This window comes from Vipera berus, assembly GCF_964194415.1.
Source record: "Vipera berus genome assembly, chromosome: 7".
Taxonomy (NCBI): domain Eukaryota; kingdom Metazoa; phylum Chordata; class Lepidosauria; order Squamata; family Viperidae; genus Vipera; species Vipera berus.
The window spans coordinates 53,850,644-53,870,076 of record NC_138209.1 but is presented as its reverse complement, the minus strand read 5'-3'; the positions used below and the strand labels follow the sequence as shown (position 1 = coordinate 53,870,076).

The following is a 19,433-nucleotide window of genomic DNA, read 5'->3' as shown; positions in this document are numbered from 1 at the left end:
TCAAGCCATCCCTCTTTTCGCCATCCCTGCTAAAATTATAGTACCAAAAACTGGGGTTCAGGCAGACCTAGACATCCTAATAGACTCAGGCTGCATGTGTTGCTTAATCAACCTTCCAACTGCACTTCAGTTGGGAATCTGCACCAAGTGATTGCCCCTAACCATGAAGTTTGAGCAGGCTGATAGGTTATTGATTGGTGGGTCCCCAGCAAAATACCTAATTGAACTGGTATCACTAGAGATGGGGCAGCATTGGGAGATTATCTGTTTCGTGGTAATTCCAAGAATGACTGAGACTATAATTTTGGGGTGAGAACTATGAGATTAGGAAAGGGGCCCCTCCCCCCTGAACAGAATGGTCAGGAAGGGAACCTGCCTCTGCTTTGATGGAATGTGAACCTGCCAAACCATTGAAAGTCACAGCTGAATAATTTATTTTATTTTATTTTAATTACATTTATATCCCGCCCTTCTCCGAAGACTCAGGGCGGCTTACAAGCTTAGCAGTAGCCTTCATTCTATGTATATGCCTGCTTATTAGGGCTTTCACACACACCCCCAAGCGGCATTATTACAAAGTCAGCTTAATTGCCCCCAACAATCTGGGTCCTCATTTTACCTACCTCGGAAGGATGGAAGGCTGAGTCAACCTTACAATTACGCGGAGTCCAGCTCATCCCTAAGAAATACTGGGATCTCATGGAAGCCTTTAGTGAGAGAGTGTGACACACACACACACACACACACACACACACTCACCGAGTCACTGCCTGCCATAGAAATACTATCAGGGGTGGTGCACCCTAAGTCAAAGATGTATTCCATGACTCCCAGAGAAATGAAGGAACTAAGGAGTTATATTGACAAAAACTTGGCCAGGGGTTTCATTCAGCCAGCTAAGTGTCGTGTGACTGCCCCTGGACAATTCAAAGAGAAGGAAGATGGATCTTTGAGACTGTGTGTGGATTTGAAGGATTAAATGCTGTATGGAAAATATGTACCCTCTCCCCCTAATGAAGGACATGTCAGCCCACCTGGCCAAGGGAAAGATTTTTACCAAATTGGATTTATGAGAAGCTTATTATCGAGTAAGAGTCAAGGAGGGAGATGAGTGGAAGACCGCTTTCAATTGTCCTCTAGGGAGTTTCCAGTTCAAAGTCATGCCTTTTGGCCTCTTGGGAGCCCCTGCCATGTTTATGTAACTGATAAAACAGTATACTGCATGATCACTTATACAAGTGGGTCCTAGTTTACCTGGACAACATCCTTATCTACACTGAGACCATGGAGGAACATGTCAAATTGGTTTGCGAAGTACTTAAGAAATTATTGAAAGCAAACCTCTATGCCAAGCTTTCTAAATGTGAATTCCATCACTCCCACCAAATCTCCAGTGAAGGAGTGGAAATGCACCCAGCCAAAGTAAAGGTGGTGTAAGAATGGCAGTCTCCATGAACCCGCAAGCAACTGCAAAGCTTTTTTTGGGTTTGCTAACTTTTACTGGCAATTCCTTCTTTCCTTCGCAAAGATAGTGCTTCCCATTACTGGGCTTTTGAGAACAGGGAAAGGAAATTGGACGATCAAATGCCAAACTACATTTGAACAGCTCAAGAGACTGTTCGCAGAGGAACTGGTCTTCAAACATCCTGACTCCAAGACAGAATTCATCATCCAAGCAGATGCTAGAGATATTGCTGTGTATGCAGTCCTCCTCCAGAAAAACAATTAAAGGGTCTTACAACCCTGCACGTATACTTCCAGAAAACTCACAGACACAGAATGATGCTGGACTGTGTGGGAGGAGGCATTTGCAGTGCGGTGGGCATTGTTAACTTGATGCCATTTTCTGGAGGGGAATAAAGTGCTGGTTGAAGTGTGGACAGACCATCAAAATCTTGAGGCACTTAGGATCCCCTAAACAAATTTGCTGGGTGCTATACTTTAATCATTTTAATTTCTCCCTAAAATACCTTCCTGGGGGAAGAATTTCCTGGCTGATGCCTTGTCTAGGATGCCTCAATACAAAAGCCACCATAAAGAAATAATCTGACCCATGGTTCAGAGCCAACAGACAGATATTAACCTATAGAGATGAACTTGCATGGAAGGGATCCAAACCTTTACCTTCCTAGCACTCTCAGGATCCAAGCCCTACAATGGAGCCATGATGCCAAGCAAGCTGGTCATTTTGGGTTCCTGAAAACCTTGGTGAGGAGACAATTTTGGTGGCCAGGGATGAAGAAGGACATTGAAAGTTATGTTAAGAGCTGTGCAACCTGTGCAGCCATGAAGAAACATCTGGGTAAACCCCCTGGATTATTACAAGAAGTAGTGGACCCTTCCCAACCCTGGGAAGAGAAAGCAATGGATTTATTGTAGAACTTCCTGAGAGCAGTGGAAATACAGTGATCTGTGCTATTATTGATCGTTTTTCCAAGTAAGCTCATTTTGTAGCCTGCCCTGGGCTTCCTTCCACCCAGAAATTAACCAGGCTGTTCCTGAAGCACATTTACCAGCTCTATGGAGCCCCAGGGGAGGTTTCAATTTACAACAAAAATCTGGAGGGAGTTTGTGAAATTGATTCGGTCAATTCAGGGTCTTTCCTCAGCTTTTCATCCAAGTACAAATGGAGCTGCTGAATGAGCAAACGCAATGGTGGAGCAGTACCTAAGATGCTATGTCAACTATCAACAGACTAACTGGGCAGGCTTCTGCCGTTTGCTGAAGTGGCTTACAACAATACCATGCATGGCAGTACTGGACTTAGTCCTTTTAAAATAGCTATGGGCAGGGAGTTTGTTCCCATGCCTGAATATCCTCAAGAGCCCCCCTCCTCACAGACCTTGACTAAATGGATGACATTGGGCAAATTTCAAGTGGGCTTTAAACTAAGCCATTAAAATTCACCAACAAGCAGTGATCTCCTCAAAAACCATTTCATGTTGTAGAGAAAGTCTATCTCTCAACTAAATATGTAAGATTAAAGCTACCCTATAAAAAGTTGGGACCAAAATTTATTGGCCCTTTCCCCATAATAAGAATCATAAATCATGTCACAGTTGAGCTTAAGCTCCCCCAGCTTTTGGGAAAGGTTGATCTGGTATTCCATTGCAGTTTACTAAAGCCAGTGACAGATTCAACCTTGAGACCAATCCCTCACAAAGTGCCAGGTCCAATTCTAGTAGAAGGGGAGACCCACTATGAAATAAAATGCATCCTTGATTCTGGATTGCATAAAGGGAAGTTACAGTATCTAGTGCAGTGGAAGGAGTATCCCTTGTCAGAGGCTACTGGGTTAAGAGTAGTGAAGTAAAGGCAGATAGATTAATACAAAAGTTTCATGATAAGCAGCCCCAGAAGCCTACAGAGCCTCCATTACATAAGGAAAGATGGAAAGATCCCTAATGTATATTTACACTTGTTTTGCAGGAACTTCTTTTTCTTTAGGGGGGGTCCAACTGTGAACTTCTACAACGAACCTAGCTGATGCCTTTTTTGTTGTTTGTTCTCAGTTGCCACATAGATGGGGGGATCAGGTTGTTTTTACTTTTATTAGACTAAACATAGAATGATCCTTTGGGAACCATGTCATTCTCACCAGATGCTGAAGGTGTAGAGAAGAACTATAGGGACGCGGTGGCTCAGTGGGTTAGGACGCTGAGATTGTCAATCAGAAGGTTGGCAGTTTGATGGGTCGAATCCCGAGTGCCGTGTAACAGAGTGAGTGCCTGTTACTCATCCCAGCTTCTGCCAACCTAGCAGTTCGAAAGCACGTAAAAATGCAAGTAGAAAAATAGGGACCACTACGGTGGGAAGGTAACAGCGTTCCGTGTGCCTTTGGCATCTAGTCATGCCGGCCACATGACCACGGAGACGTCCTCGGACAAGCACTGGCTCTTTGGCTTTGAAACGGAGATGAGCACCAGCCCCTAGAGTTGGAAATGACTAGCACGCATGTGTGGGGGAACCTTTACCTTTTTAGAGAAGAACTGTCAAGAAGACTGCCAAATATACTTGTAGGATAACGTGATCAGTAACACAATAGAAGGGAGGGAAATTGCTACATTTAATTACTTTGAATCTCTGGGGGAAAGTTTAGAGTTGGTTTCACTTTTGATTGTGCTGATATTATGTATCCAATAAATATGGTCTTTGAGGAATTTTCAAGCTTCAGAGTTCTACTTTATTCAGTTTCATTAGTCGGAACCTTGACATTTATCTCTCATGCTTTCTCTTATAATCCTCCCTCCCCATGAAAACAGCCAAAGCCATTTAGTGCTTGCACTTAGCCTCCATTCTTCATTACTAATGAACTTACTAACTGAAAAACTTTCCATGGGAAAATTAAGCATCAAGGTACTTTGTAATTGGGATAATGGGTAGCTATCTTGAGACTTTCTGCCTAGAGACCACTTATGGTCTTGTGGAAGAAAAAAATAGCCAATTATCCTGTTTGTGAAGAAAATTATTACTTTCTTCTATTAAATTAAAAACTGCCAAAGACACACTGTTTTAAATATAAACGATCAGATGAAATAAATGTAGGACAACTGTCCTACATATTTTAGTTTGGCTACAGAAAAGTTCTTCTGGTACAATATTTGAATTTACAAAAATACACAAAGGAGTAATTGATAGAACAAAATGAAAAATAAAGGCGAATTTTTTGTAATGTATGTACAGTATGCATTAGGTTATACTATAGCATTATAGCATCTTGTTATTACAGATCTTACAAAAGCTCTCCTGACTTCAACAGCTCTACTCTGAAATGGAATGTTCAGATTCAGAATTTTAAGAACTTATTTCTAAGTAGTAAACACAATTTCTAGATGTTCTTGCAATCAACAGAATCCTAATCCATTAACTGAAGTAAGTGTTTTGTGAGCTAAAATAATATTAATTAAAATCTCACTGGAACAAAAAGAACAATTAAATATTAAGTGTCATAGGAATTATTCTATCAAGTGTCTCAGCTAAATATACTGCACAGTATATAATGAGAAAGAATGTATCAGTAATCCATCCATATTGTTTTTGCAATTATAGTGTTCAGATAAGGCTTACTGACAAAAAAATCTTTTTGATTTATCACCTCTGCCACCTCATTTTATCACTATTTTTATTATTATGCATTTGCTGATAAATAATCATAAATGGCTTTCATAAATAGTACATGTTTCCTTGCCGCTTCCCACAATTGTCTCAGTTGAGGTGAATTCAGTAGAAGGTTCCAAGACCAGGTCATTAGGTTGTGCCTGTACCTGAGCAACTTCTTTCTCTTCTTTCATTTGTAAAGCTACACTATCCTGTGTCAGGTGATCAATACTGTCCTTCTTAGTTAACTGGTGAACTAAGACTTTTATAGCAATCTTGAGTGGTGGTTCATGCAAAGAAGATGCATCTGAATCAGCAGCAAGAGAGTCACTACGCTTTAGGGGACTGGAAATCATGTACATTTCATCATGGTCCATGATCCTTTGCCCCACAGCTGATTGTCTTACAAATTTATGGCCTTGTTCCTCTAATCTGACGACTTCCATGATTTCTTCCATTATAGTCCTACAATTCATTATAAGAGGTGGTAGGGGAACACTTCTAGCTAGTTCCTCAATGTAGCGGGCAAACTCCATTGTCTTAAACTGGGTTACTTTGGCAAGCTCAAGAGTTTTTGCTGAGGTGATGATTGGGATGTGCTTAGCAATCTCAAAAGCTTTTTGCAGCTTTTCAGCTCCTTCTGTCCGAAAAAATTCATTGATAGCTTTCTCAGTCTTTTTCAGGTGGCTACTCATCATGCATAGTCTAGTAATATTTAAGATCAAAACAATGGTAAATGCTACAAGACATACAATCATGTAGTAGATCCCCATGTCTCCAGTGGTAAATACAACCCTCAGGGTGACAGTATTATTCACTTTGCCATAGATGTTAGAAGCAACACATGTGTATTTTCCTCGATCTTCAAATGATACACTGGTAATATTTAGTTGCCTGCTATTCAGAGTCCATTTTCCTGCTGGAAAGAAGCCAGAATTAATTAGTAAAATGTATCTATTTTTTCTTCTTATAATCATTTAGGAAATGTCACAATACATTCAAGTCACTACAGTAATTCAAAGACATCTTATAATGCGTCTACAATATTCTGGAATAACTGCTGCTAAGAAACTTGAAGTGTTGGCCATTAATTAGGTCTAGTAAATACTGCTTGTCCTAGGATTGCCATAGAATATCTCATGATTTTGGTAGGTTGTAAAACGGTGAATGTTCCCAAGGAAAATTATCCCTCAAATCATTCTGTGAAGACATTGCACACATTTCCAATGATTTTAAACTAATCTAATCTGAAGGAAATCTTATGGTTTACTTTTGTGTAGGTAAGAGACTGTAAATCAGGGGTCCCCAACCCTCAGTCCATGGACCAGTACCAGGCTGTGGCATATCAGCAACTGGTCTGCACTGTTTTGTAGTCGAGGGAAGACCAGGAGGCAGCAGGCACAGTTTAAAATGATTTATTTTGGGATCGTGTCCCGGGCGAGGCACCGCCGGGATTCCCTCTTATTTATACTCTAACTCAGTAACGTTAAACCAATCAGCGGGTGGTGTTCTCCCGCCGCGTGGCGGCAGCCAATCAAGCGTGGTCAGCTGTAGCAGCCGCGGGCTATCAACGGGCTGTTGCTGTGGCCAGCTGGCAACTTCTGACAGCTCCGGATGTTCTGCGCATGCGCGGCCCAGGCAACTTTGACAGCTGTCAGTGAGCTGCGCCTGCGCGGCAGCTTGACAGCTGTCAAAGTCAGCTGCTTTGCTGCGCCTGCGTGGATGAGAGGCGGCAGCCCTTTTGACAGCTGTCATCGGGCTGCCATGTTCTTCCTCACGAACGTGTGAGGAGAATAAACAGTTTAACATCAATATAAAACATGCACAAACAAGGAAAGCCCCATCCACAGGATGCAGGCAGCACACATATCCACACTCCCTCCAGTCCATGGAAAAACCTCTCTCCACGTAACCGGTCCCTAGTGCCCAAAATGTTGGGGACCTCTGCTGTAAATGATTTGTATATAAGCAAAAAAGTAACCTGTTCCTATAAATTAAGGGCAAATTAAAAAAGGACTTTGATGTATTTCTGGACTTAGGTCCAATTAAATCAGTATTATATTGCACATATATTTCAAAAGATGCTTATTTGGTTACAATAGAGGCATAAAAAGATGGAAGAGTTATGAGGAATGAACTGTTTAATGGCAAGAGATTCCTTTAAAGTACAACAAGTCAGATTACTTGATTGTCCAAACCCCAAATGTCTACTTTGATTGCCACAGTTCTCTGGCTCAAGTAAACCTTAGAATTTTATTTCTCACGCTTGGAGTACCCAGGGGATTATCTCACCATTGGTCCATTTAGTTTTGTTTTGGTCACAACTCTGATAACAGCTCTTCATGATTTTAGTTTAGAATCTTTCCTAGTTTTGGCTGCATTTGTCACAGATTTAACTTTCTGCATACAAACTATATGTATCATATACTATTTAGCTGATATACTTCCTGATAATTTCCAAGACCAAAGAGATCATAGTAAAGATCTGGGCTAGGAGACCTACATCAGAAAAGCAATTGAGTGGCATGCCTAAATAAGAATGCCAGTCTTTGTGCTTTTCCTCACTTGTAACTAATTAAAATACAAACATGTCCTAACAACCTTTTTTTACTTTGCTATGTTTTATTGAGGTTGTCTGTATCTCATCTTTAGCCCATGAACAAATAGCCAGTTTTAAAATAGTGTTTTCCCTTTTAAGACAGCAGATATACATGGCAGCTTCAGAGTACCCAAAATTGGGTGGCTTTGTAGCCTCTTTTGTCCATGGCAGAATCAAGTGAATTGTATGCTTAGGGTTAACTCTTTTAAGCTGTACATGCATATCCTCTCTGAATCTGGCTCATTCTTTGGCTGAAGAAAATACTGGATACAGATGTCAATTGCTCCCATACCTGCAACTTCCTCATGCTTGTAGAACAGCTATTGGAGGTAGGGGCACAACTCTGTAAAGCAGGAAGACGGGTTTTCTCAAAATCCTGCAGTTTGAAGATATGCATCTCACTAGCTTGACTAGCATCTCAGTTGGCAATCAGCTGTTCGTCAGGCTTGTTTTTAGTCTGGTTTAGTGTTTCAGAACTAGAATTTTGAAAAAGAATGCCAATTCCCTTGTCAAAACAAGGCTGAACTGCTGATCAATATTATTATCATTCAAAGTCTTGGATGGATTTTTCATCTTTGGTTTCTCCTTGCCTTGATAAACGTTTCAAGCAAGGGAAGAAATAGCTTGAAAAAGACCTTTCTATATGTATGGCAAAATAGTAAGGAAGAAAGGTCCTCCTGTTGGGAACCATGTTCTGCATCTCCCCAGCAGGGCAAGGGGTTGAACTGAGATGAAGGAATAAGTAGAATAACTAGGGATTGGCTATGAAGGTGACATATTGCTCAAGATCCAGGTTTACAAAGCAGTCTTTATTCTTTATAGACGTACAGTACTCCCTGCCCTAATCTAGATCCTTCAGCATTTAGTTTGTAGAAAAAAAGATTATGTGCAGAATTGTATAATATGTAGGGGAGAAGTAATGGAGGAGGGAGGATAGATTTGCTCACTCTGAAACAAAACTGCAGTATTCATTTTCCTGCTGGCCTCCCTCTTAGACTCCACTCTGCAAGCCTCACAAACATCAGATTGGTCAGTTTCTATGACCAGCTCCATACACGCATTTTCAGCTTCCAACATTTCAAGAGCAGTCCTTGAAAATTAGGAGGAGGTGGAACCATCAGTTTCACTCCTACTGTACCTCTGTCCTTTTGTGTTCAGAATTTTGAGGAGTAGGAACTCTTTAACTGGAATTTAAATGGATCCCTCACATTACAATAGACAATATATAACTTAATTTGTTCTATGTGGTCATGAATGGAATAAGTTTTCCCATGGCAGATGACATTAGGATGGGAAAGGGAAACAAAGGCAGGAGAAACAATCGTTTTATTAACATACCCTGCAGGTGCACATTTGGGACATGATCATTGAATGTGACTCAGAAAACATAACATGGCTAAACAGGAAATGGTATTCAGGGTAGCTAAATGCATGCTGGAATAATTTTCTGCCAATTTGAGAAAGGATAGTGGACAAAGAACATTTGCTTCAGTAGGAGGCTGTTATTTGCACAGAAAATCGCCATACATATCCATACAACCAAAGATAATCTCCAATTCATATTGTCTTGTGATAGACAAGATTTCTCACCATTACTCACACTTGCTGTGTACTGATGCTTAAAGCAAAGCATCCCAGCAAATTATGCAGATTTGGGATCATCAATATTCTGAAGAATCCAGCAGTATCATTCCAACTAAGGCAAAGCACTCAAAAGTCCATATATTTTTTTGTAATATCTGATTTTCCAAATGCCAGATAGCTCCTTGTTTGACTTCAATAAATGGATATAGTGAATTGCACAGTAACCAGTTACAGCAAATAGCATGCTGTTCATCCTGCTGGCTACTTCCCATAAGTCCCCGAGGAGGAACCTATGACAATGTTTCTCTCCCACATGTCCTCTCCCCATCAATAGGTATTTGTCTTCTGCTTTTTGAGTTTGCATACAGCCTTCTTAGCAACTGCTAATATTACATTTATCTTTTACTAGCATATCTAGAGCCATCTCTTAGAATATCATCCTATTTTTAACAAGCATGTTCCATACATTAATATATAATTTGTAAATAAGTGCTCTTCTTTAATTCACCCAAATCTCAATATCTGTTGTAATTGAAGAATAAAAAAATGAAGAATAAACTTTTACCATATTCTCACCATCATTGCCTTTTATCTATAAATTTATTATTTAATAAATAAATAATTCACAGATACTGTAATATTTCCATGCAGATTTTTTTAATAATGTCATCTGCATGGGGGGTTTTTAGTATGAAAACTGCAAGTGCAAGGGAATATGGATAGAGTAATCAGAATCAACACTGCAAGGGGTAGGATGGCTATAATTCTTCCCTTTAAGTTATAACAAAAAATGATGTTTCTGAATATGTGGTGTGCATTAGGAAGTGAAACTCTGTTACTGATCATGATTCCACAGATGTAACAAAAAGAACAAGAGAAGTAACAGCAATAGCCAGAATCAACATGACTGGGATTAAAGACTGGTCCTAAACTGAATGAGTTGATGTGTGGTGTGGTATAAGGCACCCATAGTGTGCAGAATTAAGATTTTTGACTTTAAGTGGTTAATGGACATACAAAGCTCTTACATACAGTATAGTTATAGAGACAACTTTCTCAGCTCCATCAGCATCTAAAATATCCAGATTAAGTTTAGGAAAAGAATCTTCCTGTTGGGTAGAGTTGGTAGTTGTTTCAATCTATCAAGTATACTGGTGAAACTTGAAAAATTAGAATATCATGCAAAAGTTCATTTATTTCAGTAATGCAACTTAAAAGGGGAAACTAATATATGAGATAGACTCATTACATGCAAAGCAAGATAGTTCAAGCCGTGATTTGTCATAATTGTGATGATTATGGCTTACAGCTCATGAAAACCCCAAATCCACAATCTGAGAAAATTAGAATATTGTGAAAAGGTGCTCAAAGTGTCCCACTCTAATCAGCTAATTAAGCCATAACACCTGCAAAGGGTTCCTGAGCCTTTCAATGGTCTCTCAGTCTGGTACAGTAGGAATCACAATCATGGGGAAGACTGCTGACCTGACAGTTGTGCAGAAAACCATCATTGACACCCTCCATAAGGAGGGAAAGCCTCAAAAGGTAATTGCAAAAGAAGTTGGATGTTCCCAAAGTGCTGTATCAAAGCACATTAATAGAAAGTTATGTGGAAGGGAAAAGTGTGGAAGAAAAAGGTGTGGAAGAAAAAGCAGCAGGGATAACCGCAGCATGGAGAGGATTGTCAGGAAAAGGCCATTCAAAAGTGTTGGGGACTTTCACAAGGAGTGGACTGAGGCTGGAGTCAGTGCATCAAGAGCCACCACACACAGACGGATCCTGGACATGGGCTTCAAATGTCGTATTCCTGTTGTCATGCCGCTCCTGAACAACAAACAACATCAGAAGCGTCTTACCTGGGCTAAAGAAAAACAGACCTAGTCTGTTGCTCAGTGGTCCAAAGTCCTCTTTTCTGATGAGAGCAACTTTTGCATCTCATTTGGAAACCAAGGACCCAGAGTCTGGAGGAAGAATGGAGAGGCACACACTGCAAGATGCTTGAAGTCCAGTGTGAAGTTTCCACAGTCTCTGTTGATTTGGGAAGCCATGTCATCTGCTGGTGTTGGTCCACTGTGCTTCATTAAGTCCAGGGTCAACGCAGCGATCTACCAAGAGAATTTGGAGCACTTCATGCTTCCTTACGCAGACGAGCTTTATGGGGATGCTGACTTCATTTTCCAGCAGGACTTGGCACCTGCCCACACTGCCAAAAGCACCAAAACCTGGTTCAATGACCGTGGGATTACTGTGCTTGATTGACTAGCAAACTCGCCTGACCTGAACTCCATAGAGAATCTATGGGGCATTGCCAAGAGAAAGATGAGAGACATGAGACTGAACAATGCAGAAGAGCTGAAGGCCACTATTGAAGCATCCTGGTCTTCCACAACACCTCAGCAGTGCCACAGGCTAATATCTTCCATGCCACGCCCCATTGAGGCAGTAATTGCTGCAAAAGGGGCCCAAACCAAGTACTGAGTACATATGCATGCTTATACTTTTCAGAGGTCCGATATTGTTCTATGTACACTCCTTGTTTTATTGATTGCATGTAATATTCTAATTTTCTGAGATTGTGGATTTGGGGTTTTCATGAGCTGTACGCCATAATCATCACAATTAGGACAAATCATGGCTTGAACTATCTTGCTTTGCATGTAATGAGTATCTCATATATTAGTTTCCCCTTTTAAGTTGCATTACTGAAATAAATGAACTTTTGCACGATATTCTAATTTTTCGAGTTTCATCTGTATTTAATACTTTGCATTTATTTGCTTGAATAAATACTATTTAATCTGCTTACTCATTTACCTTGAGTAAATAGAGAAAAACACATTTACAACAGTTAGTGCTTTTAAGGAAACATAACATTAAGACAATATGTTTGCCTAGGTTGCATAGAAAAACATCTGAAAACTGTACCTCTGTCACCATCTTCTTTCACCAAAGGGCCATTTGAGTTGTACCACTTGTACACTGGTTCTGGATAACCTTGAACGTTGCAGTCAATCACGGCAGTATAACCTTCTTTGACTATAATGTGGTCAATTCTGGAGATTACCATTGGTACAGATCCGATCAACAGGTCTTTGTGATTTAAAGTGCTGTTAATGACATCTTCAGCAGTTGTCCATACTGCTTGTAAATTGAAAACATGAAAGACGGTCCAGTAGTACAAAAGAAGGTGGCTCTTGAACATGTTCACCTGTCTGCAAATATATCTGCCAATCACAGTTAGTGGACCTGGAACTGGGAAATATACCAGGCTGTAGCAGCCCATCAAATCTGACCCATTAAATTTCAAAAGCAAACAAAATCAAACAAGTTATAGCAATAAAAATAGAAATAGACATAGTAAAAGTAGTTAAAGCAATTTTGATTTAAACTAATAATCTATCTCAGAACTCATTGTTTCAAAAGTTTAAGTTCAATGTTATTGCTATTACAACTCCTGATATTTTTTCTGTTTGTGTACTGTTTGATACAATTTCAATGACAGAAAATCACTGTTTTGTTCAGATCAGTGATTTTAATTTTTAAAAATATCAGAAATAATGTTTCGTTTTTTAGAAAAAAATCTAAATGAGAAAAAAAAGATTTTTACCATTGAGTTCATATCACTATCATTGTGTAGGAATAAGGATTAATGTAACAGAAATCAATGTTCTTAACAAATCTACTTACGCCAAAATGCATATCTAAAATGTCTCAGCTTATGCTAGATGAAAAAAGCAATAATACACATATAATATGAAGGTAAACCTTTTGTGTACATAACACAATGCAACTAAGAGTTTACCATATATTTCAAATAAAATCTGTAATGTTTTTTAGCAAATATCTATTTAAGCAAAGAGCTTTCCACTGAAAATGAGTTAAGATGTTTCATCTTAAATTCTATTTGTGTGCAGTTCTATTAAATATATATACTATGGATAACAGTATTAATGTCAAAACAATTTTTATGGCTGTATATTGCATATATTTCATAGAGTATCCTTACATAGTTTGCAGTTGATAATCATACAAAAAGAATTTAGTATCATCCTAAATCTGTTGCTTAAAAGTAAGAGTAACTGGCTTGTTAGTCAGCATAATTCTCAGTGAAGACATATGAGAGAATAGGGAAGGGAACATTAATTCAAAGTTACAGTCCTGCTTTGCATATAAAATATCCCTGCTTTGGTGTATGTCATTGCCAGTTAAAGAGATCTCAGCTGGCAGGGTTTATTGGCTAGAAAAACCAATGGTCTGTTCAGATGACTGTAATAATATTTCTTTCCTAGAACTGCATATAGGTAATCCTCAACTTACAATAGTTCATTTAGTGACCATTCAAAGTTACAACAGCACTGGAAAAAGCGTCTTATGACAGTTTTCATGCTTATGATGACTGCAGCATCCCCATGGTCATGTGATCAAAATTCAGATGCTTTATGACAATTGCAGTGTCCTGGGTTTTGCGACCTTCTGACAAGTAAAGTAAATGGAGAAACCAGATGCACTTAACAACTCTGTTACTAAATGAACAACTAAAGTGACTCACTTAACAAATGTGTCAACAAAGATAGTAAAATGGGACAAAATTCACTTAACAAATGTCTGACTTAGCAACAGAAATTTTGGGCTCAATTGTGGTCGTAAATGGAGGACAATCTGTATTGCTTCTCTGCACTTTAATGCTGATGGACATTTTGAATTCAATATACAGTAGTGGCCAAAGTTGTGGAAACCTTTTGGGAAAAGTATTTTTGAGGTTTGATGGCTAATAACACCACTTTTATTTGGAGTAGTACCATAAAATTATATATCAATGGAAAGATAATTTAATCACAATGTAATGCAACAAAGTTTGTTCAATTTAGCTGTACTGTATTCTATGAAAAATTATAGGCAAATAACCAGAAAAAGGAAGCATAACTTGCTTAGGTTGATATCAGGTAGCTTTCCTTCATCTGCTTGTAGCCAATGAGCATGAGTGTTTAGAGAGCCAATCAGGTGTCATCTTGTTTTGGCAATGAGCCAATCAGATCACAGTAGGATTCAGTTATTGATGTCATGTACTGAAGCTGAGAGGAGGACATTTGTCAGTGTGTTGTGTGATCGCTATCAAGTTGGTTGGGTTTTTTTGTGTTCTTTCATTTAGTGAGCTTGTAAAATGTAATAAAATTAAAGTAATGATGCAGAGTTGCCTGGTCGCCCAGATACTGATGTAAAATAGTATTATTAAGTGAACAAGGCTACAGTTATAAAGAAATTAGAAGAAAAATTGGTGCAAATTTAACCAAAGGTGGCATTTCTACTGTACACTTTTCACAAAAGGTTTCCACAATTTTGGCCACTACTGTAAATGATCCAGAATGATCTGTCACCTGCTCCATCTGGTTCTGTACTGTTCTGGGCAGGTGAGATACTTCCAAATAAAGCACTGGATTTATGGGGTTCATTGGGAGTCAGAGGCAATCTTAGAAATAAAAATCATAGTAGAATATGGTGTTTTGTCAAGACCTCAGATGACCAGAAAACTTGGGGGATGTGGAGAAATGTAATGGATTGTATTACAATGTATTGGGAAGTCTTTGAAAGAAAAATATTTTTTGTTTAAATTTTATTTGATTAAAATCTTATTTTATATCAATTTAGCTTATTTGTTATATATTTTTTATAAATGTCCTACAAGTTTTGTGAATACTATTTACCATGACAAGCAAACCATGTTTCCAGGTTTAGTGCACAAAGCTAGTGTTCTGGAAACAGCTGTATGTCTTTATTAGATATTTGTTTCACTCACAGGAATACCCAAGACTATGAAGATTACAAGTGCACCTGCTTCTTCTCAGCTGCACTGATTGAGTTACACATACAAAACAATCCAAGCTCTTAAACCCTTCTTAATGTACAAAAAGAAGTGGAAAATCACTCCTATTAATTGAAGACTCTCTATCTTCTTTTTCTTCCAGGTTTTTGCTTCATCTGTTTTCAATGCTTAATTTCTACACAAAGATCAGTCAGAGCTCAGTTCTTTCTCCAAGCAAGCCACACTTAGCATAGAAGTCTTTTTCTCTAATTCTGGTTATGGCTCTCTATAGTCATTGGCAATGAAAGAAATATAATCATCTATTTCTAGACATATTCCTACATTTTTGTGTTATATGACTTTATGTAAAAAGCCAAAAACAAATATATATTTTCTTACAGTCCCCCATTGAGTAGTTATTAAAAGAGACACAGTTAAAGTCTCTATGTGCGTGCATGACTTTTAATGTGTCTGTATTTCTAACTTTTGAATTTGTCTTTTCTAGTCATCCATTATGGATTTTTCACCATAAAGGTGAATATGATAAATTATCATTGACCATTATTATCTTCCCCTTCGTGGATTACTGCTTTGTCATGGTGAAGGGGCTCGTGTAATTCAATGAAGCTATGAGCTATGCCGTGCAGAGCCACCCAAGAGAGACAGATCATAGCAGAGTTCTGACAAAATACTGTATGATCCACTGGAGAAGGAAATGGCAACCCACTCCAGTATCTTTGCCATGAAAACCCCCATGGACAGTACCAAAAGGAAAAAAGATATGACACTGGAAGATGAGCCCCTCAGGTCAGAAAGTGTCCAATATGCTACTGAGGAAGAGCAGAGGGCTAGTACTAGTAGTGCCAGAAAGAATGAAGCGACTGGGCCAAGGCTGAAAGGACGCTCAGCTGTAGATGTATCTGGTGGTGAAAGGAAAGTCTGATGCTATAAAGATTTTTTTTTCTCCAGATGAACCTGGAATGTAAGATCCATGAATCAAGGAAAGCTGGACGTGGTCAAACAAGAGATGACAAGACTGAACATCGACATCTTAGGAATCAGCAAATTAAAATGGACAGGAATGGGTGAATCTAATTCAGATGACCATCAGGTATACTACTGCAGGCAAGAATCCTTCAGAAGAAATGGAGTAGCCTTCATAGTCAATAAAAGAGTAGGAAAAGCAATACTGGGATACAATCCCCAAAATGACAGAATGATCTCAGTTCGAATCCAAGGCAAACCATTCAATATCATAATAGTCCAAGTCTATGCCCCAACCACTGGTGCTGAAAAGGATGAAATTGACCGGTTCTATGAAGCCCTACCAAAAAATGAGGTCCTTATCATCATGGGGGTTTGGAATGCTAAAGTAGGAAGCCAAAAGATAACCGGAATAACAGGCAAGTTTGGCCTCGGAGTACAAAATGAAGCAGGGCACAGGCTGATAGAATTTTGTCATGGTCATAGCAAACACTCTTTTCCAACAACCCAAGACCGTCTTGTGGACATCACAAGATGGTCAACACAGAAATCAGATTGGCTATGTGCTCTGCAGCCAAAGATGAAGAACCTGTATACAGTCAGTAAAAACAAGACCTGGAGCTGACTGTGGCTCAGACCATGAGCTTCTCGTTGCAAAATTTAGGCTTAAACTGAGGAAAGTAGGGAAAAGCACTAGGCCACTCAGGTATGAACTAAATCATATCCCTGACGAATATACAGTAGAGGTGACAAATAGATTTAAGGAATTAGATCTGATAGACAGAGTGCCTGAAGAACTATGGACAGAGGTTCACAACATTGTACAAGACGTAGCAACTAAAACCATCACAAAGAAAAAGAAATGCAAGAAAGCAAAATGGCTGTGTGAGGAAGCTTTGAAAATAGCTGAGGATAGGTCAGGGGTCAGCAACCTGAAACAGTGAAAGAGCCACTCTGAACCGGTTCCTTCACAAAAGGAAAAACTGGGAGCCGCAAAAACTGTGTGCACATGCACGTACATGCGTGCATGCGCAGAACAGGGTTTGACTGAAGAGTGGAGCCAAGGCGAGATATGCACCTACCCTGCATATTTGAATTGATTGGTTGAACTTTTTTAGTCCCACTTTTTTTTTTGGACTGCACATGGCAGAGGACTGGGAGCCGCAGGGGACAGCTGAAAGAGCCGCATGCGGCTGCGGAGCCGCAGGTTGCAGACCTGTGGGATAGGTAAAGGTAAAGGTTCCCCGCACATGTGTGCTAGTCGTTTCCGACTCTAGGGGCCGGAAACGTTTCAAAGCCAAAGAGCCAGCACCTGTCCGAGGACGTCTCCATGGTCATGTGGCCGGCATGACTAGATGTCAAAGGCACACGGAACGCTGTTACCTTCCCACTGTAGTGGTCCCTATTTTTCTACTTGCATTTTTACATGCTTTCGAACTGCTAGGTTGGCAGAAGCTGGGACGAGTAACAGGCACTCACTCTGCTACGCGGCACTCGGGATTCGACCCGCCAAACTGCCAACCTTCTGATCGACAAGCTCAGCGTCCTAACCCACTGAGCCACTGTGTCCTCCTAGCTGAGGACAGGAGGGAAGCAAAAGGCAAGGGAGAAAAAGAAAGATACACCCAATTGAATGCAGAATTCCAGAGAATAGCTAGAAGAGATGCCTTCTTAAATGAACAGTGCAAAGAAATAGAAGAAAACAATAGAATAGGGAGGACTAGAGATCTCTTCAAAAAAATTGGAAAGATGAAGGGAATGTTTCATGCAAAAATGGGCATGATAAAGGACCAAAATGGCAGGGATCTAACAGAGGCAGAGATTAAGAAGAGGTGGCAAAATTACATAGAAGATAACCACAATGAGGTGGTCATTGACCTCGCGCCAGACATCCTAGAATGTGAAGTGAAATGGGCCTTAGGAAAGCTGAGCAACAACAAAGCTAGTGGAGGTGACAGTATTCCAGCTGAGCTATTCAAAATCTTAAAAGATGATGCAGTAAAAGTGCTACAGTCAATTTGCCAGCAAATTTGGAAAACTCAACAGTGGCCACAGGATTGGAGAAGATCAGTTTACATTCCAATTCCAAAGAAAGGCAGTGCCAAAGTATGTTCAAACTATCGCACCATTGCACTCATTTCACATGCTAGTAAAGTTATGTTTAAAACCCTACAAGCTAGACTCCAGCAGTATGTAGATTGAGAACTACCAGAAGTACAGGCAGGATTTCGAAGAGGCAGAAGAACTAGAGATCAATTTGCCAACATAAGCTGGATCATGGAAAAAGCTAGGGAGTTCCAGAAAAACATCTACTTCTGCTTCATTGATTATGCTAAAGCATTTGATTGTGTGGATCACAACAAACTGTGGCAAGTTCTTACAGAGATGGGAGTACCAGACCATCTTATATGTCTCCAGAGAAACCTATATGCGGGTCAACAAGCAACAGTGAGAACTGGACACGGGACCACTGACTGGTTCAAAATTGGGAAAGGAGTCCGGCAAGGCTGTATACTGTCACCCTGCCTGTTTAACTTATATACAGAGCACATCATGAGAAAGGCAGGGCTAGATGAATCAAAAGTTGGAATTAAGATTGCCGGGAGAAATATCAACAACCTAAGCTATGCAGATGATACCACTCTAATGGCAGAAACTGAAGAGGAACTAAGGAGCCTCTTTTTTATATAAATTTTATTAAACAAATTTTAAATAAAAAAACAAGAACATTATTACAAAGTACTGAAAAGTGCATCAAATAGAAATACACCAAAACATCCTAGACACCAAAAAAACAAAAACAACAACATTAGACAAGACCGGGGAGTGTAATACTACTCCTAATTTCTTTTTCTCGTGCATCCCAGGCTAAGTAACCTTTAATTACCAAATATTAGAAATCTATAATTGTATATATCTCCAGATTCTATACCTCAAATAATAATACACAATCATCTGGTATTTCCCCCGTTGAGATTAAATATTCTATTTTGTAACCATGAACACCAGGAGTCCCAACTTTTATTTATTTATTTATTTTTATTGAAAAGTTTTTCAATACATTTTTTCTTTAACAAAACAACCCCTCCCCACCCACCCACCCCCTTCCCAACCCAACCCAACCCTCCCCTCCTCCCCTTCCCCCCTCCCCGACTTCCCAGAGCTAAATACAAGGTATAAAAGTAAAAACAATCATAAACTACCATCTGCTAACAACAATAAGCTATTAAGTCTACCGCACTTTAGCTCTTGTAAAATGACTACAAGCAATATAAATATCACATCAATACTTATTCAAATGCTAAATGAAACTTTTTAGTCCCATATTTATTCTGGATATAATCAATCCATTTTTTCCACTCCACAATA

At 39.4% G+C, this 19,433-nt stretch overlaps 1 protein-coding gene across 1 annotated transcript; it reads right to left on the bottom strand.

Moving 5' to 3' along the window:
- Nucleotides 1–5,150: 5,150 nt before the first annotated feature.
- Nucleotides 5,151–12,482, bottom strand: MFAP3L (microfibril associated protein 3 like; the record flags this gene model as incomplete). The annotated part of the gene is made up of 2 exons (XM_081332331.1): nucleotides 5,151–6,016; nucleotides 12,206–12,482. 2 exons carry the CDS (start codon nucleotides 12,480–12,482, stop codon nucleotides 5,151–5,153), a joined length of 1,143 nt encoding a protein of 380 aa, XP_081188457.1.
- Between the last annotated feature and the right edge of the window lie 6,951 nt (nucleotides 12,483–19,433).